General features: G+C 60.1%; 5 protein-coding genes across 5 annotated transcripts in view; 3 read left to right on the forward strand and 2 right to left on the reverse strand.

Moving 5' to 3' along the window:
• Positions 1-3,410: 3,410 nt before the first annotated feature.
• BESB_058330 (uncharacterized protein) lies at positions 3,411-5,018 on the forward strand (the record flags this gene model as incomplete). The annotated part of the gene is made up of 2 exons (XM_029364247.1): positions 3,411-4,455; positions 4,969-5,018. 2 exons carry the CDS (start codon positions 3,411-3,413, stop codon positions 5,016-5,018), a joined length of 1,095 nt encoding a protein of 364 aa, XP_029218955.1.
• An 853-nt stretch (positions 5,019-5,871) lies between these two features.
• BESB_058340 (uncharacterized protein) lies at positions 5,872-10,507 on the reverse strand (the record flags this gene model as incomplete). Its single annotated transcript, XM_029364248.1, has 5 exons — positions 5,872-5,973; positions 6,418-6,554; positions 6,835-6,886; positions 7,418-9,439; positions 10,157-10,507. 5 exons carry the CDS (start codon positions 10,505-10,507, stop codon positions 5,872-5,874), a joined length of 2,664 nt encoding a protein of 887 aa, XP_029218956.1.
• Positions 10,508-12,164: 1,657 nt separating this feature from the next.
• On the forward strand, positions 12,165-14,240 carry BESB_058350 (uncharacterized protein; the record flags this gene model as incomplete). Its single annotated transcript, XM_029364249.1, has 3 exons — positions 12,165-12,401; positions 12,726-13,685; positions 14,061-14,240. 3 exons carry the CDS (start codon positions 12,165-12,167, stop codon positions 14,238-14,240), a joined length of 1,377 nt encoding a protein of 458 aa, XP_029218957.1.
• A 1,660-nt stretch (positions 14,241-15,900) lies between these two features.
• Positions 15,901-19,782, reverse strand: BESB_058360 (uncharacterized protein; the record flags this gene model as incomplete). Its single annotated transcript, XM_029364250.1, has 1 exon — positions 15,901-19,782. The coding sequence occupies one exon, from the start codon at positions 19,780-19,782 to the stop codon at positions 15,901-15,903; it is 3,882 nt and encodes a 1,293-aa protein (XP_029218958.1).
• A 2,391-nt stretch (positions 19,783-22,173) lies between these two features.
• Positions 22,174-22,774, forward strand: part of BESB_058370 (uncharacterized protein) — a gene marked incomplete at both ends in the record, with an annotated part of 31,801 nt that continues 31,200 nt past the window's right edge. Inside the window, one exon of the mRNA XM_029364251.1 lies at positions 22,174-22,746. Coding sequence (XP_029218959.1) covers positions 22,174-22,746 — 573 coding nt within the window. The remainder of the gene's footprint in view (positions 22,747-22,774) is intronic.

Below are 22,774 nucleotides of genomic sequence, written 5' to 3' on the forward strand. Positions count from 1 at the left end.
TAACTGCTGACTCATGTGACAACCCGTACCATCCGCCTATTAATTTAGAGAGCGAATCACTTCTCTCTCCGCTCCATCTACTGGTGTTTAACCGCCACCCTCCTAATATTACGTGGTGTCCGTGTCGTGCCTTTACGTTTGCATTTCACACTGCGCGCGACCGGTAGCGCACGCCTGCGTTGGGTGAAAGGGACGCCAAACGGCGGCTGGGCGACGGACTCTTAAGTATGGAAACAACCCAGTTCCGGAGCAGGGGAAGCGACCGCAGGCGTCTGGAACGTTGTTGTTCATGCCCCACACAGTTCACAAATAGCTTCTTACTCCGAACTGCTTCCGCCCCTCCCCCCCTTTTCCGCTCCCGACGCTGAGACGGGTACATACCGCTTTGTGCCCCCAGATCGCTCATACCTGACGCTCGCAAGTGCCCCGACACGATGCAAATGCCTTCCGACGTTCGTGACGCTTTCACCTGTAGTTTCTGGTCATGATACCCCATGTACCACATCGGTCGATGACAGACAACGTCCTAACCTGCCACCTTGTATCGCGCTACGATACCACCACTCTTGCATAACACGTTGAGAAATGGATATTTCGTGGGCTTGAGATTGAACACGCTGAGTCACATGCTTTGGCTCGTATCGAACTTGTGAGCCCGCGCTCGCTTCAGCGAAACTCAACACAAACAGTGAACCGACACAACGTCAAGCGAGAACTAGCCACGAGTACAAGTGTGTACATCTACTTACTCTAATGTTTGAGTATTGCGGCCGGCAGGAAGTTCAGAGCTGTGATTCTGGCGCCTGTGCATCGTCCCTCCCTAGCCACATTTATGAGACGGAGAGAGGATTTTCCAAATCTGAATACTTGGAGAAAATACAGAGGGAAGGTGCAGTACCGCTGAGAGAGGAGGACCAGTAGCATTTTCTGGATTACGCTAATAGCAAGGTACAACAATCTTTGTCAGAGACGTACTGCAGTCGCAGTGCAGAAGCGATCGAAACCCAGAAAACCAGGCAGAATACAAGTCATCAGAATCGGCAGCAGGCACTGCTGCAGCACAAACAGCCTGACACACTCCCAGTTCACAGCAACTACAGTGTTGCCGCAGCGGTACACCTTTGGCGAAGTCACAGATATATGCGCTCTCTCCACAAAGTTGTGCAGGAAGTGAGAACGATGCTTCTGGGAATACGGCCCCAAAAGCGGAAGACATGCACATTTCAAGGTTTATAATGGCGCGGCGACCAGACGAGGGACAAGCCTGTCTGTGCCTAGTTGGCTGCAAGCAAGAGCGTAGAATATCGGTAAACGTAACCCTTCCGGTACTTCCGGTTAGCCCTGGTTGCTAAGAGGGGAGTGTATGGCGAGAGCTCAAGCTCGGTGGAGCATCCATAGGGTCCTCGAGCGAATCAACCGGATACACAGCAACGGCTCAGACAGGCACTGCGTAGGAGGGGCTTGGGGCTTTCCTGCTTCCATAGACTCGAATGTGGAAGTGGAAAATGACGTGCCAGCCAGTTCGGCAGAAACTCGAGGGACCCAGATGCTGAGAAAACAATGCGATCCGAGGTAATCGGTCCTGTCCAGAGGTCGAACGTCAAAACCGCTTGACCGGAACGCCGGTAATAGGTTACTCTGCGGGCCCATCGAACCTGTCAGATGAGACGAAATCAGTGAGAGAATCCTGAATCATACACTTCGTAGGCCTTCGCAGCAGACGATGGTGTAGCGTCTCCCGGCAAACGTTGCATTCATGAGTGTGATAGGTAGAGAGAAAAGTTCGAGTATGTCCATTAATTGTCAGACGCAGAAAGCCATCGATGGACAATGACAGGCAACTCCGCTCAAAAATACGAGCAAATAATAATGCAAAACACCGTTTCCGAATCAGCGGCCTGGCGACCTCAGCTAAACGCTCCTGCGGTGCTCCGGCAAGGGGACACCTATAAGGGGACCGGTTTGCCCAACTCCTGCAACCCGTCATAGGCTTCGCGGATCCGCCTGAACAGCCCTTGCACGTGAGCCAACCCTCCGGTGCTGGTGCCCTCGCGCACGTGTGGAGAAGCGCCTCGGACGCGTGGCGTAATGCTCGCGTCTCCCCACACTCGACATACATCTAGCAGACCCTGGTTCCGTCAGGTCTGCCAGTGCTGGGCAAAGAGACGCAGCCCCCGACTACTGTCCAGTAGTCACGAGGCGTATGGACTGCAGCAGCTCTTGTCCTGTTCTCCAACTACAACTCTGTACTCGTTTTTTGCTCACGTTGGTCAACGGCCTCAAACTGCGCGACCTGTGCAAGTGCATTTGTGGTGCGGTATAAAGCCTGCCCCTATCGTAAGCATCTGCTGTCGGACCAATTGCCGGATGGCCATCGACAATTGTCACCCGGGTGATATATCGAGCGTGAGTGAACATGTAAGCAGCTAGCATTAAAGGATACTAAAGATCGTGCGCCATGCACTTCACACGGAATTTTCGTATGTAGAAGTGCTTCGCCCCCCGCTCCCCTTCCGCCCCCCGCGCCCGAACTGGAGACGACGCGCTGACCGCTACTTCTCTCCGGACCCTTTACCCCTGACCACCTGAGGTGCCCCGACACGATGCAAATGCCTTCCAACCTTCGTGACGTCTTCACCTGTAGTTTCTGGTCATGATACCCCATCTACCACATCGGTCGATGGCAGACAACGCTCTAACGTGCCACCTTGTATCGCGCTACGAGACCTCGCCCTTATCTTGGACGGCAGCAGGTTTCCCGCGGCTGGCCAGTGAGCGTACGTCGCCACACCTGGCTCCACCGAGCCGCTTGATCGTTTCCGGTCCGTCCTGGAGACTCCGCCTGGTGACCGAGTGCCCGTCGACACACTCTGTTTCACAGAGGTTTGGCAAGGGGCGGGGCTGGAGGACTTTGACCGGCCGTTGTCCGGTGTACGCGCGGTCCCTGCGGGACAGCAATACGTCGCACCTGTGGCACCTCCGAGACAAAAGAAGGAGGCGTCCGTTTAGCTAGAGGTCCGCTTCCGCGCGCGTGCACACTCGCGTGAGAGCAGTGGCGACTGAGGGCGTGGTATCGTCATGTAGAGCGCCGAATTTTTTTAGCATGAGAGACCGCGCTGTAGAAGTACGGCGGGCGTGGTGAGCATCCGGCCGTCAGCGGGCGTATCCGTGTGTCCTCCGAGGACTGCGATTGACGTTAACCCTCTGCTGCAGTTTTGGTGACGACACAAGGCATACTAAGCCTTTCATTTATGCCTATGAGTGCCCCTCGAAGCCGGCCTAGTGGGCCACGTGGGTCGGCTATACTGACCATGGAAGGTGTAAAATTACTCGCTCGTTCAGGAACGTACTTGTGTCTGCTCCGCAAGCTGTGGTTGCCGGTTGTTCTACTCTTGGACTATGCGACAGCAATGGAGCTTACAAAGAGCGCTTTCGCTGCGGCCATAGATATGGATTCTCCAAACTTCGTTCTGGCAGACCGGTACAGTACCTCGCAAGTGCTCAGGCGCTTAGCGGCCGAGCAGGACACCTCGAATCATTGGGGTGATCAAGCCCTGCATCCATTTGTGCACGAAAGCACAGTCGTCTCCCTGACGACTCAGGATGGTCGCGGAACCGATGCATTTTTCACTTCTGCCGACGGCAACCGCCGATGGAGCAATTCCGAGCAGGAAGTCTCTTCAAGTCCAGACCACGCTGCACCCATGGAACAGGAGACATGCTGTCCGAACAGCGCTATGCCGCGCCAACTGGGCATCAGTCAGAAGGCAGCTGCTCTGCTTACCGCATCATATCCACATGACCAAGAAGCCTCCACCCGTGTTCGCGCCGGCTCATTTGGTGCCTTTCGGAGGCGATTCATGAGGCGAAACGCCTTGTTCGCTACACCGCTGCGAGGCCGAGGCCCGATCGGTTTGCGCGGGGAAGTGTATCCTCTCACTCAGAGAGCGCGTGCCGGCTCGATGGGTCGGCCGCGGGGGCGTTCTCTACAAGTTTTGCTGTCGGGGCCACACGCAACCCTAGACTCTTTTGCACCCCGGGATTCTAGAAGGACTCAAGACCAGCGAACTATGCCACTCGAGCAAGTGGGACAGATGCTGCAGACCATGACTCTGTCTACTTTCCCCTCCAGCAGCATTTCGCCTGGTGGCGTCTCCGCAAACGCAGGCCTACAGCAGACGAACGAGACTGCAAATTTCAACTCAGGCGGCGCTGCAATACCGCCATTCACCCCTGAGTTCAAAAAAACGCAGATTCGGTCTGCACCTTCTTTCCCACCGGTCGGAGAGTGGGCACCGGCATTCACAGCATCATCAGAGCGCGTGACTTCCCCAATAATGCATGAAAGACATGACGATATTGTCCGCCGGAAGAAGTTGCTATCAGGAGTGTCTCTACCTTCCTTGGAGCACGTCGCTCTCCGCGATTCCCACGCACATTTACTCTCCATGCTTGGTCAGCACACCCTTCGACTGGACGACAGGGGCCAACACGCTACCGGCGCAGGGGGATTGTCAACATCTCATCAGCTATATCCTTCCCTACCAATGCAATCCCCTTCTGTACGAACTGGGATGCACACACTATCTGGTAGAGATACACAGGATGTTGCTGCGGTGGAAGTCTCACTACGGCATCTCTCTCTGTCACGCGACATGGCAACTGCGCCGTGGCTTCCTCAGTCTGGCCCGGCTCAGTGACCGCCACCGATGCAAAGAAGAAATGGAGTTTCCTGATATTTCGGACGACACTGTGGAGGCTGGCAGCAGTGGCTTTGTCGCAGCCGCATTGCTGGTGTAAGTGGGGAGAATCCTACGTCGTAAGACATTCTCTGAAACGCATTCGTGGGAAATGAGATTTTTCTGTCAATTTATGATCCACAGTGGAATACTTTCAAACGCATTTCTTCATTCACGTTCCCTAACCAGCAGTTTCATGTTGACGTTGTTTTATGTGCACAATCACCAGGTGGAGGCGGAGAAGAAGTTAGTTTCCCCCCTGTCGGTTACTCAGTCTAAGCCTCACCCGCACGCGAGAATTCTGTGGTACTGTTGTCGCAAAGAGGTGATTCTGCCCTGTGGGTTTAGGGTTCTAGTCCCTTGAAGCTAGTTTTATCCGGAAGTATCCACTACGCCGCCGCCTCTGCATGCTGCCACTGCGTAGCAATTGGATTCTGAGACGAGAAGCTGTGGAGGCCGGCACACGGGTGCCCAGCGAGAAGACTGAGCACTGGCGTTTGCCATACGGACGAGTTGACCGGCTGCGCTGAAAACACGGCGCGACACACGCCTAGAAGTCGAAAGCCAAACCTAAACCCGTGTTTGCAGCCTCCACGTGCCGAAGAGAGGCTGCGGCATTCAATCCCTTGAAAACTTCGTTCGCACACACGCGTTTCTGAGAAGGGTCACAATTTTTTTATCTATATATCTATATATACGTACATGCACACGCGCGACTACACTTGTACACCGACGCGTCCAGCCTGGCTGGCGCGTCGCCAGGCGTCTCCGCCTGCGTTCCCAAGCTCGCGGGCTGTCCCGTGAGGAGACCGAAGTCAACGTGGAGAGGGTGCCACGCGTGCAAAGCGACGTCTGAACCCGAGAAAGCGCCCAGACGACCAGGGCCAACAACAGGGGGGGTTCCCCGAGGGAGGAAAGACGCGCAGATTCCGCTGCGTCTCCCAGTGGAACCACGCGACGCCGAGAAGAATGAGCATGAGGCTGACCTGTGGGCGCGGCAGCGAGACAGAACGAGACAGAGTACCTCGCAGCGCCCGCTGAGACACCATGGTCCAGACTAAGATCCGCGACGCCACGACGCGTCCCCGGCGAGACCCTCGCTCTCACTCCACACGCAAAGTCGCAGAACTCGCTACGTATGCTCGCTGCGACTCGTAAGATCTTTCGCGGTCTCGCCATCCTTGGCGACACCGCTTCCCGCTGCCTGCCTCCACATCCGTGACGCAGGCACATACTGAGACAGTCGCGAAGCACTGGCAAGGTGACCACGACAGCCGACACAAAACAAGCTGAACCAGGCGCCTCCGACGACGCCTCGGGGAGAAATTTATCAAAGCCGCACGAGCACATGCACAGATAGACGTACGTACCTATATGCATACACAAACATATATGCATATATATATGTTTGCAGGTATATATGTACCAGTATACGTGCGGGCACTGCATAGACATGAGCGATACGTCTAGTTCGCACGCGCACACACGCCAGAGAGCGCACCGACTCTCACAGGCGGCGCCAGGTAGAACCACGCCTTGGAGCAATACAGCCTCGCACTCACGCACAGAGCTGCGCCTGCAGATAGAGACTACTTCCGGTCACACGATGACAGCGAACGCAGTTCGGCTGGATTTCCGCTCTCGTCGAGGACATGCGCGAGCGCGTGTTGCATCCTACCGTGGTTTCGCGGGTGACGCGCACATCTCGAGGGTCGAAGAGAGGCCAGGGCAGCGTCGCGTAGAGAATAATCGACAGCGGCAGCGTCGCCTTCATGCAGACGAAGGTTAATAGAGACGAGGCTGCGCTGACTAGGCCTGAATCGGGAAGTGAACACGCCGCACACAGCGGACACTTTCTCGCAAAGCTTGCCCTCAAAGTCTGGCATTCGCCTGCGAAGTTGAGAAGCGAGAAGCCGCAGACACCAAGCGGAACGCGTCGACATGCGACAAGAGGGCAAACGAAATAATCTCCACTAAGAACGCCGCGGGTCTCACGGGGAGACAAATTGCCTCAGGACAGCTCCTTAGGGGGCCCACACCGGCCCTCCGGCGGCACAACGGGGCGGAGGGGAAGGAGGTGAGGGCGAAGACTCACCAATGAGAGAGAGATTGAAGACGATGTTCACGACGGCGTAGCTGACGTAGGCCTGAAATGCGAAGCGGCAAAGAGGTGGAGGAAGCGCGTCCGCGTCATTCATGAAACAGCGAAACCCTCCACGAAGATACGACGCGAGGGACTCATTTCCAGCCTGAGAAAAAGATACGAAGACATAAACGCCTGTTCGTGTGCATTCCTGCGAGCTGAGGTGAGCGGAAGCAGTCTGCTGAGGCGCGCCGCGCTTCAGAGGAAGCAGACTGGGGTCGCAGCAAGCCTCGCGAAGTTGAAGCGAGAGAAAAGAAAGAGATTCTCTTGACGCCCGTGGCTTGCCCGATGGCATACAGCCGTGCCCGGTGAGCCTTTGGTGCTGCTGTGGTACGCAACTGCATAAAAAGGCGAGCCGTGAGCTGCGTCGCCTGTCTCCTCTCTTCAAGAAAAACGCATACACCTGAATAGGCCTGTGGAAAAAGAGACCTGATTAACCGGCACCGAAATACGGGGCGCGCACGCATGCGTTGCCTTTTCAGCGAGAACACGTGAGGCCGACTCTGCCCCGCCGATGAGGCAGGCATGCGCACACCTGCCCAACGAAGACGCTGAGCGGAATGGAGAGGAGAATCCAGAGGAGCTGGAAGACCGATCCGTGGGCGCAGATGACTAGCACATGAAGCGTCTGAGTTACACACGGGCTCTCTCCGCCGACGTTCGAAGAAAGGCTCGGGGTCTCGTCCTCTCTCCAGCTTGTCCCTTCCTGCTGCCACGTGTCTCCGCCTGGAATCCGTTTCGCCGCCGACAGGGCCGCCGCAAGGTCGCTGTGCGTGTCTGTGAGTACATCGCGCTCCCATGAGGTGTCTCGGAGCTCTTCTGTGGGGACAAAAAGCCCCTCACCGCCTGCCTCTCTATGCGTGAGCGCCCCGGGATGCCGACTCGCAGCCCGCTCCCGACATCCGTCTTGAAAGGCCTCTGCAGCGAACCTCGCAGCTCCCCCATCCTGCCGCCCTCCTGCGGCGACCATTTTGGCCCCACCAAACGCCGTTGCCTCGGTTTCTCTGTCTCGCATTCGCGCTATACTTCTTGCGCCGAGCACCAGCCGAAGCGCGCCAGGCGCAGTGGATGAGCCACTTTCGCTTGCTTCTTCGTCGCCGGCGTCCAGCGACTCCTCGTCCTCCACCTCGCAGATCTCAGAGACCGACCCGACAGCCGCGACGGGCGTCATCGCGCCCGAGTGCGAGGGCAGCCGCACATCCGCGTCGGCGTCGCCTGCGTCGCGGCGCGCGTGCGCCGTCTCATACTCGCGCAAAAGTTTTTCTTTGACCGCGAAACTCAGAGCCGTAGGGAAACTCGAAAACGCGACTAGCAGCATGTAAAACCAGACGGCATCTGCGGGCTCCGCGCCCGGAGGTACGCCAGGCGAGCTCTCGGCAGCATGCGCCGGCGGGCGCGGGGAGCGAGGCGAAGAGGACGCGCCCGCCCAAGAAGGCGGAGGAAGCCCGTGAACTACGTCGTCGTCGTCGTCGAAAGAAGGAACGACAACAGAGGGGTCGTAGGGGAACGTCTCAACCAGAGAGAAGTACGAGGGAGAGAGGAAACGACACACATGGCCTGCCTCCCGGCATATCGTCATCCGTTGCTGCTTTTCCGCTTCATCCTCTTCCCCGATGCTAGGTTCGCCTTTGACGCCCCCCCCTCTCGCGCTTGAAGGCGGCGCTTCGCCCCTCTTGCGCCTGAGGGTCGCATGCCGCGCCTGCTCGTCTCCCTCCGCTCCCTCCTGCCGCCTCGTCTCCTCGCCTTCCTCTCCTCGTTTTCTGCGCTCTGAGTGCTGCGGCGCGCGAGATTCTTCCCCTCCGACAGCTCGTGCGCGCTTGCCTTCGGGCCTCTTCGCGTGCGGCGCGGCCTCAACCTCGCTAAAGAGAGCTGAGTCCTCCTGGCTGTCTCCGTGCGGAGCTTCGCGTGCATGGTGGCTGCGGCGCGAGAGAAGGCCTGCGCTCCAGGGCTCGACGTCGGTCGCGGCGCGCATGCGCGGCACGGAGGCGAGACCCGCGGGCTCGCTGGCGACGAGCGGATACCACGCGACGAAGAAGCCCAACATCACCAGCAGTAGCGCGGCAAGCTGCGGCAGGGAATATCGCCGCCGCAGCAGAACGAGCGAGCATAGGCAAGAAAAGGGCACAATCGCCTGCGTCGCGAGCGAAAAGAGAGGCCCTGGAACGAAGGGCTGTGCAATGAAGCCGAGCACGTTGCCGCAGGCGTCGCATAGGCCGGTCAACACGAAGAAGCGCCACGCGCCGAGCTCAGGGGCTGTCGCCCGCGGCGAAGGGACAGCTGACGGCCGCGAAGGAGCCGCGAGCGCGAGGCGAGGCAGCAGCGGAGAAGCCAGGGAGGACCAGCTCCACAGAGATGAACCGGAGGGGGCAGCGGAGGCAGAGGACGACGAGGCAGCCGCGAGAGGAGAGAAAGGCGGCGACGTGGCGGGCACCGGAGCCGGAAGCGGACTCGAAAGAGAGGGAGAACGAGAAGGATGAGACGGGCGCGGAGGGAACAGCGAAGGCCAGACGAAAGAAAGATTCTCTCGCGGCACTAGCTTCCACCGGACGGCGAGCACCTGCGGGGAGAGGCCGCACGTAGAAAGGCGCAAGAAAAGCACAGCCTCGAGGAGACCCGGACGGAGGACGGCGAACGCAGCGGCTTGCTAGGCTAAAAACCGAGATGATGGCGCTGGAGACGCATGTCTGTCCTTGTGCCGGGCGAGCAAAAACAGAGAATAACTTTCCGTCGGGCGAAGGGCGACATGCAAGCATGAACGGGTCTAGATGCAACCATCGAATGCATGAATACAAACAACTGCATACACGCACATATAGATAAATGCGTAATTTCTCATCTAAGCTTTTAAATATAGAGTCATATGTACCAATCCGCCAGACGGCTCACATGCGCGAAAAACCAAAGGACAAGACCGTAACATATCTACACGCGGGCTCCTCTCAGCGTCAGACAGACGGCACGCCGAAACAGCCCACAAACACGGATATAAATACCATGTACACACAGAAATCATATATGCGTGTACACATACATAGCAAAGACATTCACATGTATACAGACATGCTCACATAGCCACATGCATGCATACATGCAGATATACTCACATAATACACATATAGATACATACTCACACGTATACGTACATATGTGCGTATCAGATTAGATATGTATACGTGCAGGCGTGAGGAGGCGCAGGGGACGCCGGCTGAACGCCTTGGCTTCACAGGCACCTGGGGTCGCCGCGCGCCAGAGACAAAAGGCGAAGGACTCTTACGAGTGTGAGGCTGTAGACCGTGGAGTAGAGCACGGCGTTGCAGAGAGAGACAAAGTAGTCGTATTTCCCGAGCGGCTTGGATCTGATTTTTCCTGCGATCTGATTCAGAGTGCCCAGACAAACCACTAGTGCTGCACAGAGCAGCACTCGGCCGCCTGTGGCGGAACACGGGGAGGCAGGAGGAGACGCGGAAGACAGACAAGAACCAGAGGAGGGCGAGGCCAGAGGGGCTGCGGCGGGCGCGAGCTCGCTCCCCCAGACAGGCGCGGCTTCTTCCTCTTGCTCTGAAACAGAGGAGAACGAGGCGAGATGCCGCCTCGGTCGATCTGCGTTTCCGCCGGGGGCCTCCATCCAGGTTCAGGCTCTACATACACCCCGACGGAGGAGCTGTGCGGAGGATCAGTTCGAAGCAGCTGCTCGAAAACCACACTGGCTACCTCATTCTTTCCACAAAACACCCGGCAACGCCTCCTCATGCCATCTCCAGCGAAGGGTGAAGAAAAGACGCAGGGAGGAGTCAGAAAAACGCGAATCCCAGGCGAGCCGGACGGCCATAGAGGCAAGGGAGAGACGCGCAGCTGGCGCCGCAGGGAGAGGAGCCGCGTGATCCTGGAGAAAATGACGGCCGGAATACGACAGAGGAAACACGACGACTGATTCGCTCGCCAGTCCCGAGCCTTTGAAGAAAGGTGTGCTTTGATATGGACATCTGGCAGCCCATGAAACTCGTGCCTTTTCGTGCCTAGCAGCCACACCCGATGGAGGCGACGTCGCGTCTCCGCGCAAAGGACTCGTTCCTCCGGCTTCTATGAGCAAGCCTTGACGGAAGAGGCGCCGCGGAAGGCGAGGGACGAGTTCTTTCAAATACAAAGCAAGACACACAACACTTACGCTGAAGTGAGGCGAGTGCGCAAGAAAAATCAGACTCACAGGCGAAGCCAGGGTGTTGAACTACAGGGCAGAGAATCGCTTTTTGTACTACTTCGAGCCGAGAGTGCAGACACACCGCGATTCGTTTGCGTTTCGCGTGTGCATGCATGCACACGTACCGTAGTGAAAGGTTGCATACGCCTACTTTAATTGAAACCCTTTATACTCTTCTTAGTTGTCTCTACAGCTCCTTGCCCTTCAGTTTCTCCTCTGCGCGTCTCCCCTCTTCTTTCGCTTTTTCCGCGCAGTTCTGCGTTTGTTCTTCTTCCCCAGGCCCCTCTAGCTCTCCGAACGTTCGGTTGTCGCCCGCGTCGCGTTTCCTCGCCTTTGACGCCTTTGCCCAGACCACTTTTGGCCCCGATTTCGGTTCTTCTTTCGCCTCACACGTCTTCCTCTCTCTCTGCTTGACCGCCCTTTCTCTTGCGTCTCTCTTCTTCTCTTGGCGCTTCTGCGCCCTGGTCTCGCCTGCTCTGCGTGCCGGCTCGACTTGACGCAGCAGCGAACTCACGCTGCCGAGCTCAAACAAACTTCTGGTTTTAGCGAAGAGAGACTTCTGATTCAGCCGCCTGTCTTGGCGCAAAATATGTACAGCATCTTTCCACAGGCGGTTTCGGCTTTGACTGGCAAGATCGCCCCTGTTTTCTTTCCGCGCCAGAAGCGAAGCAACGTTGCAAGCGGTACACTGTGTGCCTGGCTGCGCGTCGGTGGCTTCCGCCGCGAGGCCTGTCTGTGACGCGGCCATGCATCACGCGCGCGTCAGAGCTGTTTCTTGTTTTCCGCGTCACATCTTCCAACGCATCAGAAGCCGGGCTTGGCTTCGCTTCTTCACCCTGCCTCCACGGGTAGTTGACCTGCGCCACGCCCGAGGGCGGTGCGGCTGCCCTTCTCCTGCCTCGCCTCCGCACCAGCTGCTGAGGCTGTCTCTTGCCCCATTTTGGTTTTAGAAGCTCAAGCTCTTCGCGTCTTTTCTCTCTCCTTCCGCCGCGTGTTTTGTTTCCTTTTCGCCTGCCACAAATCTCGCTAGCCTCCCCTTGTTGCCTCCCCCGCCCCCCTTCCCCGTCGGTGGTGTGTCGCTGCGATGGCTCAGAGGCACGCGCAGGCTTTCGCGTCCTACGCGACGACTTCTCGGTCTCCCGCGTCTCTGTCTGCGGCCGCCAGCGCGAAGGAGCAGCTTGCTGCCGCGTACGCGACGAGTCTGTCGGGCTCGGGTCTCGCGTCGCTTTCGCATCCTCTCTACGCGCGTCTCTACCGCGCCGACGCTCTCGCGGCTGCCTCGCCCACGGCGGACGGCGCTTTTCTTCAGGATATTCTCGAGGTAGGCGACGCGGCTGTCTGCCCGCGGCCTCTCTCCCTCCCCTCACGTAGCCCGCCAGTCCCTCGCCAGGGGCGCCTTCACCAGCGGCGCCGTCCATACATAGTGTCTCGGCGCTTGGAGATCCTTTATTCTTGCTTTCCGTTCTGCGCAAACCCTACACCCTACAGCTGGGTGCCTCGGCTTTGCCCTCTGGGGCTGCGGGGCTCGAAGCCCGCGAATCCGCGCCTCCTTTTGTGTCGCCTTCAGGTCTGCGATTCTGCAGCTCGCCCTCTTTTTCGTCGTCACCTGCTTTGCCGCGCCCTGCGCGTCTGTGTCTGTCTGCAGCTCTGTCCCCTGCAGACGCCCGCCGCGACGCTCGTGGAGACCAAGCTGTCGAACCGTGCCCTCCGCCTCGACACCCTGCGGCCGTCGTCTGCTTCTTCTGCGGCAGCCTCTTCCGCCGCGGCCTCTTCTGCGGCGGCCGCTTCTGCAGGGCCTCTTGCGCTCTCAGCACAGCAGAGAAGGAGACTGTTGAAGCTGTCGCGAACGCGCGCAAAGCGCCTCGGGCTGTTTGACGTCAAGAAGGAAATCGACGCCAGCAGCGCGTCCGCGGCGGCCTCGCGTTTTCAGAGGCGAGGCATGCCCCGGCGCGCGCCCGGGGGAGAGGCGCGTTTTGATCTGCGAGCTGAAGACGTTGCGAGGGAGGAACCGATGGGAGAGGGACAGAGAGTGGAGGGTGACGAGAGCGCAGAGGGCGAGATGGAGCTCGAGGGCGTCGTAATGGACGCAGTGGGCGGCTGCGACGCGGAGATGAGCGAGCCGACTCCGCTCGAGGCTTCTTCGTCTTCCGAGGGTGTGACCTACGCGCCCTCATCCGCGCAGCCGCTTCACCCCGAGCGGAGTCCGCTGGAAGCTCTCCTCGCGTCGTCCTTCGCCGGCCTGCGGTTTGAGCACTTCGAGGGCTTGAACGCACTCTGGCTGCAGTACCTCGCAGTCGTGTGCGGCGCCCGCGAGGCTCTCGCCCTTCCGGCGGACCCGCGTGAGGCCGCCGCCGCGCCGCTCCATCCTCCGGGGCCTGCAGTGGCACCATCTTCCGCGTCTGCGGCGGCGGAGGCGCCGTTTCTCTCGAAGAAGGCGCGGAGGGAGGAGCGGAAGTCGCGGGACGGGGCCTCGTGGCAGAAGGCCTTCGATCGCTGCACGGGGCTGAGCAAAGCCGACCTGCACGGCGCCCGCGTGAAAGTGGTGCGGTCAAAGACGCCAGGCCTCGTTGGCAAAGGCGGATTCATCGTCGAGGAAACCCAGCAGGTAGGTGAAGGCAAGCACCCGCAGTGCGCATGTCTGCAGCTGAAACAACTAAACGTTGCTCCCTTGTGTGTGGCGTCGCAGTCATACTCAGCAGGCCTGAATATAGTCGACATGCCAAGCTAGGTCAGGTCAACGCGCGAATTTAGGCGCGTACTTAGAGGATTAGCGCGCGTGGAGAGCGGTGTCAATAATACTCAACTCGAGGTAGATGTGGTGCGAGAGAGCCGCCTCTTGGAGTACTCATGCGCAGGTCTTCGGCGCTGCTGGGCATATCTAGATATTCTAAATTTGTCCAAACGGCTAAAGAAACAAGTTGCGCGTTATAACTTTCGCTTGAAGTCACGTGCGCGGCGTGCGGGTGCGTGTGGCGCGCAGTCGCTCCTTCTCCTCGGCGACGATCAGGTGCTGCGGCGCGTGATGAAGTCGCAAACTGTGCTGAGTGTGGAGAGCCTCGAAGGAAGCACCTTCTTCCTGCACACGCAGCATCTGCAGCACAGTGGCGTCGGCCGCTCCAAGACGAAGTTAAAGCCGAAGCAGACGCTGCTGCTTCCGTAGGCCCACAGGCCCAGAAGACACGCAGATGCGGCTGGGGAAGCTGCGCGCGCGCAAAAAAAAAACGAGGAGAGATGAGCTAAAAGGACGATATGAACGAACAGACTTTCGCGCGGAAGCGCGCATAAGACAAGAAAGAAAACACGCGCGAGCCTCTGTTCTGAAACCCACGCGAGGAGCATGCAGCCGCCTCGAGGAGGCGCAGAGGCACCATAGGAGAGGGAGATTTGAGAGTGAGAGACAAACGTCAACGTAGGTCGAGGCGGAGAACTCGTCGAGCAAAATTCCATGCACATAAAGAAGAGAGGCAGTTTTGTTCTCGGCTAGAGAGCTGCGGAGAAAATCTCAGACTCAGCGGCCGCGAGAACGGAGTAGAGGACCGCGGAGGGGCGAAGTCAGCCGTGAGAAAGTGCATTCACAAGGATCGGGACAGTTTGGTTTCTTCTGTCATGGGTCCCGTGCTGTCTCTCGCCATGTTGCATGCCGCGCAGCTTTTTTGTCCTATTTTGTTTTCATTTTTGAGGTGATGCGGGTTCTATATCGCGCCGCAGCGAGTGTAGAGACATGGCGCTCCCAGCACCTAGGCCAGAACTACAGTTTGAAGGCTTTTCAAATTCACGCAAAGAAACGGCGAAACGGAGTCTGAGGCAGCGCTTTCGTTCGCGTTACCCAGGCGCCGTTTGTTTCTGCAAATGGCTGGACAGCGGCGAAACAGAAAAACAAGGTTCGCTGAATCAAGAGGCAAACCTCAAGAATCGATACGTCAACGTCAAACACCGAGAGCGTAGATGCAGCACACGTGTCCCTTGCAGCCGCTTTTGCTTGTTGCGGCTGCTTCAGGTTCGCGCTCGTCTTCAGAGATGCGCAGAGATGCGTAGTGGCTAACGTGTTGGAACTGGAGAGGAACTGCTGAGGTAGTTGGAAGTTCCAAATAGCTTAGTACCTTGTGGCGTGGGCGAGAGAAATAGAGCAGGATTTTGATCAGAACGCGCACCGGACTGGTTTCGACTGGAATTCGACTGGACGTTTCGTTGCGAGTAAGACTGTGAGCTGCGAGGCAAGCGCCAAGCCCCGAGTGGCTCTGAGTCTGGGGAGTGGCGAGAAGGCGAACTGGCCGTAGTCGGCAGGTTTCAATTTAGGTTGTAGAAAAAAGGCCCGCGAGAGAGAAGCCACGATTTTCCAAGTAACTGTACAGGAGCCGCAGAAGCCAAGGAGCATGAGAGCGAGATGCGAGAAGAGAGAGCGTCGTGGAGAGCCGGAAAAGGCTCCGCCGAGAAACAGGCAGATAGCAGGAGGGACAGACAACGAAGAGAGGATGAGAATAGCAAAAAAAAAAGAAAAAGGAGCGTCGGGGCACGGATCGCATTCGCCCCCCCCTCGAGCTGCGTTTCGAATGACGCACAGCCAAGTCACCACCCGACTTCGAAGAAAAGAAAACTTGCGACCTCATGCGCATCTCCTCCGTCACCGCCGGAAACCGTGCGAGGTCCTGCTATGGCAAGACGTTCGCTGAGTGCTCCGCTCGCCGCCTCCCCTCCCCACTGAGGCTGCAGCCTCCTCAAGAGTCTCGTGCGCGCCAAAACTTCGATACTCCTCCCCGCCTGCCCCTAAACCCAAAAGCCCCCCCCCCCCCCCCCCCCCGCCTTCTCTCGACCTGGGCCCGTCATGGCTGTCTCTGCGTGACGTCGGCGAGGAGCTGAGCGACGAGACCCCGCAGGAACCGCCGAGTCTGGTGGTCGGGTGCTTCGATCTCCGTCAGGTTTTCACTGTGGCAAAGAACCCGACTTTTCAGGGAGGGCACAGAGACGACTGCCAGCCGCTCTCGGTCCACATGTTGAGCGATCAGCGCCTGCGTGTCTTCTTCCCCCCAGCCGCGCGTCTCCTCTCCATCGTCGTCGGCGAACAGAGACCTTTCCGGCGGCGGGCGAGCGCCTTCGTTTTCCAGCGACTGTCTCCCGCCTGCAGCGCCTGGAGGGGGCCCCCCGCATGCAGGCGGCGCACATCCCGTCTCCGCGGGTGGCTCCAGTGTCTCGGGCTTCCCCGTGGATTCGTGTCGCGCAAAGGGCGACGATAACTCGCGCGGAAGGAACTCGAGCGAGGCGTCTGCGTAGCCCCTGTCACGCAACACAAAAAGCAGCTGGACGGGGTAGTAAACTCCAAAGAGGAGGCAGGAGGGCCTCGAGTCCCCCTTGGCGTGCTGCGAGGTGCGCGCGGCCTCGGCGCCTTCTCGCTCTTCACTCCCGCCTGCAGAAAAGGCGGGAAGAATGAGGCTGAGGAGGCCTCGCTCGCCCGCGCCTTCGGCCTCGCCGTTTCCTCTGAGCAGACTCCCAGACTCAATCCAGCCGACAGACAGGCAGGGCGCAGGCTCCTGCCCCCCGCGCGCCTGAGTCGTTTTGGCCGCGCGCCCGTCTTCATGCACTTCGTCTTCTCCTGCGTGCGTCTCCTTCGCTCCGTGCCCGGCGTCCTCTTTGCAACCCTCGACGCCTCGCAGCCTGCCCACAGGCACAGACACCATGGCCCCGCCCGCGAAGCCTCGGCCCCCGTCCCCCTCCGACCCTGCGCCTTCGGGGCTCAGTGAGCGACACCCTTGCTGCTGTCCTACGGGGCCTGCGCTCTTCCCGTCGCCTCCCCCCTTCTCGGTTGGCTCCTGTGAAAGCAGCAGAAGCGAGAAAGCCCGCGCGACGAGCGCCGCGTCCGCGGAGGAGAGCAGAGGCTCGAGGCGAATCTCCTTGCCGCAGTTCACCTCGAGACTCTCCAGCTGGGTAGAGAGGGAACGCGGCCAGCCCGCAGACGCCGCAGCAGACAAAGCGAAAGCGGAGGAAGAAGAGGCGCTCGGACTGCTGCAGGCCTCTTGCCCGAGCTGCGCAGCTCTGCGACACGCCAGCTGGCGCAGCTGTGCCAACACCGGGGCAGGGAGGAGAGCGACCCGCGGCTCGTATAGAGAGACGAGACTCACAACTTTGTTTGCATCCAGGCGCCAGTCGAGAGGCAGCGAGACGACGCGCATGCGGAAGCCGCCCGTCGCTGCGGAGGAATGTCGGGACGGAGAGTTTTCCTTCGTTCTGGCGCCACCTGAGGCAGGACACGAGGCAGAGGAGACCGTCGAGCTCGCTGCGTCAGCCCGACCGTCGGCGTCTGTTGCGCGGGCGTCGCTCGCCCCCTTCTCTTCCCGCGGCATGTGAGGCGACTCCGCCCGTCCGCGGGCCGCTTGCCCCCGCCCCGTGAACGGCCAGAGAAGGGGATGGAGATCCCCCTCGGCAACTGAGGCCGCGGGCAGTGCGGAGACAGCGCTGCCTGCGCAGGCGAACCGCCGGTCGACGCAGATAAGGAGATTTTTCTCATCTTTCTTCCAGGCCTCCAGGAGCAGGCAAGCTTCACCGACGCGGAGCGAGGCGTGGGAGAGCAGGAGGACGCTCGGCTCGCGCAGCGGCATCACGTCGGTGAGGCGCTCACCCAGGATCAAATTCCGCGTGCGCATCGCCCATGAGGCGCCCGGCGGCTGCAGCAGCTTGCCAGACAGCAGCTCTTCGTCTACGCAGGCGCCGAGGAAGAAGGGCGCCCGCGGCGCCTGCAAGTCGCGAGTGCGCTCCGCGCGCTTCTCGCAGACCCACTCCGCGCCCTCGACGGCGAACTGCAGCAGCCGCGGGAGCCCAGGCCCTACGCAGTAGACCGGCGCGGGCGAGGCGGCTCGCGACGCCGAGGCGGAGGCGGCGGCCGCGCGCGCGACGGTTTCAAGCACCTCGAGGAAAGACAGGCCGCAGAGGTCAAGCGGCAGGAGGACGTTGCCGCCGCGCGTGTGCAGCGTGTCTACGAGTAGCCGGCGCAGCTCCTGCAGCGACGCGGCGAGAGGCGGCGTGCGAGGGCACCCGCAGAGCGATGCGGGCGGAGAAGGAGACGGCGCCGGGGAGAGGCCCGCGCAGGCCTCCGCCGGCGAAGGAGGCGGCACCGCCTGCGGCGGGCGAGGGGCGCAGGCGCGAGGCGCGGCGGCGCCGGAAGGGAGAGTACACGACGAGGCCGTCACAGGGGTCAAGGCGGAAAGCGGAGGTGCGCATGAGAAGAAGACAACCAGAGACGCGTCGGCGAGTGGGCGCCAGTCGGCGGCAAGCGGGTAGCGAGAGGAGGCGGTTGCCGCTGCGGACGTGGGCGAGACGAGACCCGCAGGCCCCGCGTCGCCGCTGGCGGAGGCCGGTTGCGGGGGCGACGACGGCGGCGAATTCGAGGGTTTCGCGTTCGCTTCCGCCTGCAGATCGCGCGCAGCGAGCCGCGGGTCAGGCACCGCTGCTGCCTCGGCGAGGGCCTCTAGGGAGGAGGGCCCCACGATGACGAGCTTTTGGCGGGCGGCCGTGATGAGCACCCAGTTGGCGCCTCCCAGGCAGTAGCCGCTGCTGACGGGGTAGATCGTCACACGCTGCTGACTCTCGGTGTGGAGCAGCAGCTCGCGTTCCTGGTGGAACATCGTGGCCCTGACGTGCTTCGAGACGCCGCCGAGGAGCTGCCTGCGGTGGCGGGCGGTCCCGGAGAAAGGATCCTCGCCTTCGCTGTCGCTCGCCCCGTCCTCGGCACCCTCGAACCCTTCCTGGAGCGAATTCGAGTTTTCTTCATCCGGCGTCTCCACTGCCGCCGCCGCCGCAGCCGCCGCGGCCACAGCTGTCTGCGTCGCCTCCTTGTCTCCCGCGTTCTGGGCTCCGCTCTGAGGCGCGCCGCCGCTGCGGAAAAAAGCGGCGGCGCTGCCACCTCGTCTGTCTCCTCGAGCAGAGACGCGCGGCGGGAGGAGACACCCCGCGAGGGTAGACTGAAGGAATCGCACGGCGGACGAGGCGGCGAGGAGGACGGGGGCGGTCGCGAAGACCGGCGTGTTGGCGAGGTTGAGCACCTCTGCGAGAAGCGGCAGCCCCAGCGCGCCCTGCGGATGCGTGATGAGAACCGCGTGCAGGCGCAGCGGCAGCAGCACACGCAGAAAGGGAGACGCGAGGAAGCAAGGCGCGAGTGACTGAGAGGCCACCGAGAGCGCCGAAGGCGAGGACGGAGACCCCCAGTGAAGCGAACACGAAGATGTCGACTCGCCGCCGACTCCTGGGAGCCCACACCCAGGCCCCGCTAGCCTGTCTCGCTCATCGCTGTCGCCCTCCTCCTCCTCCTCTGCATTTGCTGCTGCGTCATCGCCCGTCCACGTGGCGGAAAAGAGCCGCGGCGGGCGCGGCAGAAGCGCGTTGAAATCCAGCGGACAGTCCACGAGAAGGTTGAAACCGCTCACGGAGACAAGCAGCGCCTCGGAACGCGAAAGCAGACATGCTGATGAGGCGAGGGAAGCACCTACAGAGGGAGCGGGCGACTCAGCACGCGAGGAAAGCACGGGGGAAAGACGAGTGGAAGGACGCGCAGAAGAAGTCTCCCCAGACGGCGACGCAAAATGCACGACGCGGACAGTTGCCGGGGAGGAGGAAGAAGCGGAAGCAGCTTTCCGTCGATTCTCTACCGCGGCCGCAGCGAAGACGCGCTGGGATGAGGCGCAGGGAGGGTCGAACCCATGCATCTGCTGCGCCATGGCTGGCGGGGGCACGGGGGACGGTTCACGGTGAAAAACCTAATTGCGGAGTGTGCGCGGCCTGCGAAGTCGGCAGCAAGAGACATTAGATCCAAGCGTACGCAACCGATGGCGGAGAGACGAGGCAGGGAGTAGAAGCAGACACTCAAAACTAGGGACGAGGAGACAACGCAGATCAGCGAGAGCCGTGCGGCAGGCACCGCGAGACGCCAGGGGAGAGGACAACGCTGCCTGCCTTCTTCTAAGCCTGACAGTCTCTCGGCCTCGCCTCCCCGCCGCCCGCCCTCGCTCTAGCATTCTTGCAGGTTTCGTCCTCGCTCCGCCTGCCGCCGCGCTTCTTCTCTCTTCGTCATGCCTCTGCCTGGCGAACGAGCCGCGCCACAAAGCTCATCGGCCGACGGAGACACCCCCCAGCCTAGCAGAGGCACACGAATCGCGCAGAGTCTCGGGAGAGGGCAGCAATTACCCTGGCTCGCAGAAGAAGAAAGGAACTCCAGGAGGCGTGAGGCGGCGCGCCTTTTGTAGCAAAGTATCTATCGCCGCGAATGGAAGCCTGGAGGGGGCGAGGGAGGGCGACGGAGAATCCTCGTACGGGCTCAAAAGCAGCCGACTACTCTCAGCTCCTGAGCGAGCGCCTCATCTACCCCTTTCGGCGAGTTTCGTTGTTTCTTGCCCCTCTTCTTCGTGCGTCGTTGGATGCGTTTTTCCTCTTCGCAGCGCCGCGACTTTACGCGCGCGGCCTCCGCGGCTCTCCCTCGCGCCTCTAAGGGGAGCGCACCGCGTGTGCGACTGAAGGAGATGCAGATGTGCTGAGGAGCGTTCGCGTGGTCGTTCCGAGCACTTTCTCGTCTCCTGTAGCCATTTGCGGTCGATCTTTCCTCTTTCTACTGTTCTATTGCTTGCGAAACACTGCAGAGGGCGGCGCTGGCGTCAAGGTGCAGGAGCAGCATCTGGCGGCTTGAGGTATCGCGGGAGGCAGGAGAGAGAGTCTACCCGCCCCTCCTCTAGGCAGATTTTCTAGTTCGATCTTGCTTTAGGGTTCACTGTCTTCTTCTTCCGCCTCGACTTCGGCTAGGCGAAACGCACGCGGGGAATCGGAGGGAAAGATCGAGACTTCGCGGCGACTCGCCCGCGAGGAGGGACGCCCGAGAGCGGTTGAGAAAAGGCGAACGTGCTAGCTGCGAATACAGCTGGTTTTCACGCCAGTTCAGAGGCCTTTTTGGCTTCTGAAAAAGAGACATGTCTCAGGCAGGACCCTCGACCTGCGTTCCGCCGCGTCCGTTTTTCTCTCGGCTGCTCATTTCTGCGCGGAGCGAATGCCACACGAAAAACAAACGGTCGCGGAGAACTAAACAGTCTCTGCGGATCTCCTCGGCTCGCACCCTCTCTGTCTTGCGTCGGGCGCGCCTCTTGTAATTACAGTTTTTCTTTGTTTGCGTCCTCCTCGTCTTCCTGCTGACTCCCGTCTAGCTCGTCTGCAGGCTTGGAACTGCGCCCCGCAGATTCGGCCGAGTAGCGCCTGTCTCATCTGGTCGCCTTTTCCTTTCTCGCTCCTACCTCGAGGCCGTTTGATTATCCTGGGCCTCGCATCGCTGACTTTTCCTAAAAGAGATTCGCTTAGATGCTGCCATTCTCCAGTAGGTACCTGCGCTTCGTTTTGTTTCTGTTTCGGCGCGCTGGCTGCTCGACTCGGTTCTCCACGGCGGGCGCCTGCGCTTCCTCAGGTGTCTCCCCGCCTTGACGGACTCTGCTTTTCGTAGACATCTCCGGCGAAGTGGCTCGATTCGAGTTGGGGTCGCGAGGAGAGAGAAAAGAAGAAAGGTCTGCTTGATGGTGAAGCAGAGGACGCGGCCGATCTCGCGAAGGGGGGTGTTCTCCCCCTTCTTTCACCGTTTCCTGTCTTCCGTTTTTCTCCTGTCCTCCCTTCCGGTCTTTGTCTGCTTCTCGGCGGTGCCCATCTGCTTAATCGGCTTTTATTCTTTTGCAGCCGTTCGTTTTCCGCGCTCATGTTTGCATTTTGCTCCTCTCTTGCATGATTTCTTCACCGTTCCTCCTGCTGACCTGCGCTGTGAGTCGTTGCGTCCTCCGTCTTGACTTTCCCTTCTTCTAATAACCGTAAAAGTGCCTCTGTCCTACCGCCAGTCTCTCTCGGATTTGTCTTGGGATCTGTTTGGAGCTCTCTGGGTTCGCAGCTCGGGGCTGCTGTCAGGGTCAGCGTGGAGGGCGCACACTGTCTTTTTCTCGTCGATCGTCATCTGCGAAGGATGACTTTCTCTCTCTCTGCCCCCTCTTTCTGCCTGTCCTTTTCAATTTCTTCTCCTTCTTCTCTCTCGCCTCTGGGCGTCCTCGGGTCCGCTGTCTCCCCTCCCCCTCGGGACTGCCGCAGGCTCGATGGGATTTTTTGCGGCCGGTAGGCGACCGTCGCCCGCCGCTGCCGCGCGTCCCGCCGCCGCTGCGTCCGCCGGCAGCGACCCTCAGAATGGATTGTCTTCCTCCCCGTCTTTTTCCTCTTCGTCGCGTCTGCCTGGAGCAGCTTTCGTGCCTTCGAACGCGCTGATGTCCGCGGCACGGCGTGCACGCAGAGGCCCAGGCAGCACTCACGAGCAGGCAACAGACGATGACAGAAGGGAGCTGCCAGATGAAGGAAAACAGGGTGACGGAGCAACGAGCTTGCACGTTCATGCCGTGAAGGATGTGGTTAGGGCAGTGGGGAGCGAGGGGAGTGACGGAGGACGCGGGCTGCAGTCTCAGGTCGACCCAGCCGAGTGCGAAGTTCGAGGCGAGGCCGTGCCGAGAGCTATGGGCGAGGGAGACAGAAAGGAGAGAGACAACCAGAGCGTCCGGAAGCGCCTGCGCGACGAACGAGCAGCTGCACCCCCGCTGCCTCTTTGCCTCGCTCCGCCGCCGTGTCTTGCCTTCCCTCCGACGCAAGACATCGCTTACTCCCTTGTCCAGCCTTCAAAGGTAACGAAAACACGGTGAAACGCCCACC

The sequence above is a fragment of the Besnoitia besnoiti genome, chromosome V (assembly GCF_002563875.1).
Source record: "Besnoitia besnoiti strain Bb-Ger1 chromosome V, whole genome shotgun sequence".
Lineage (NCBI taxonomy): Eukaryota > Apicomplexa > Conoidasida > Eucoccidiorida > Sarcocystidae > Besnoitia > Besnoitia besnoiti.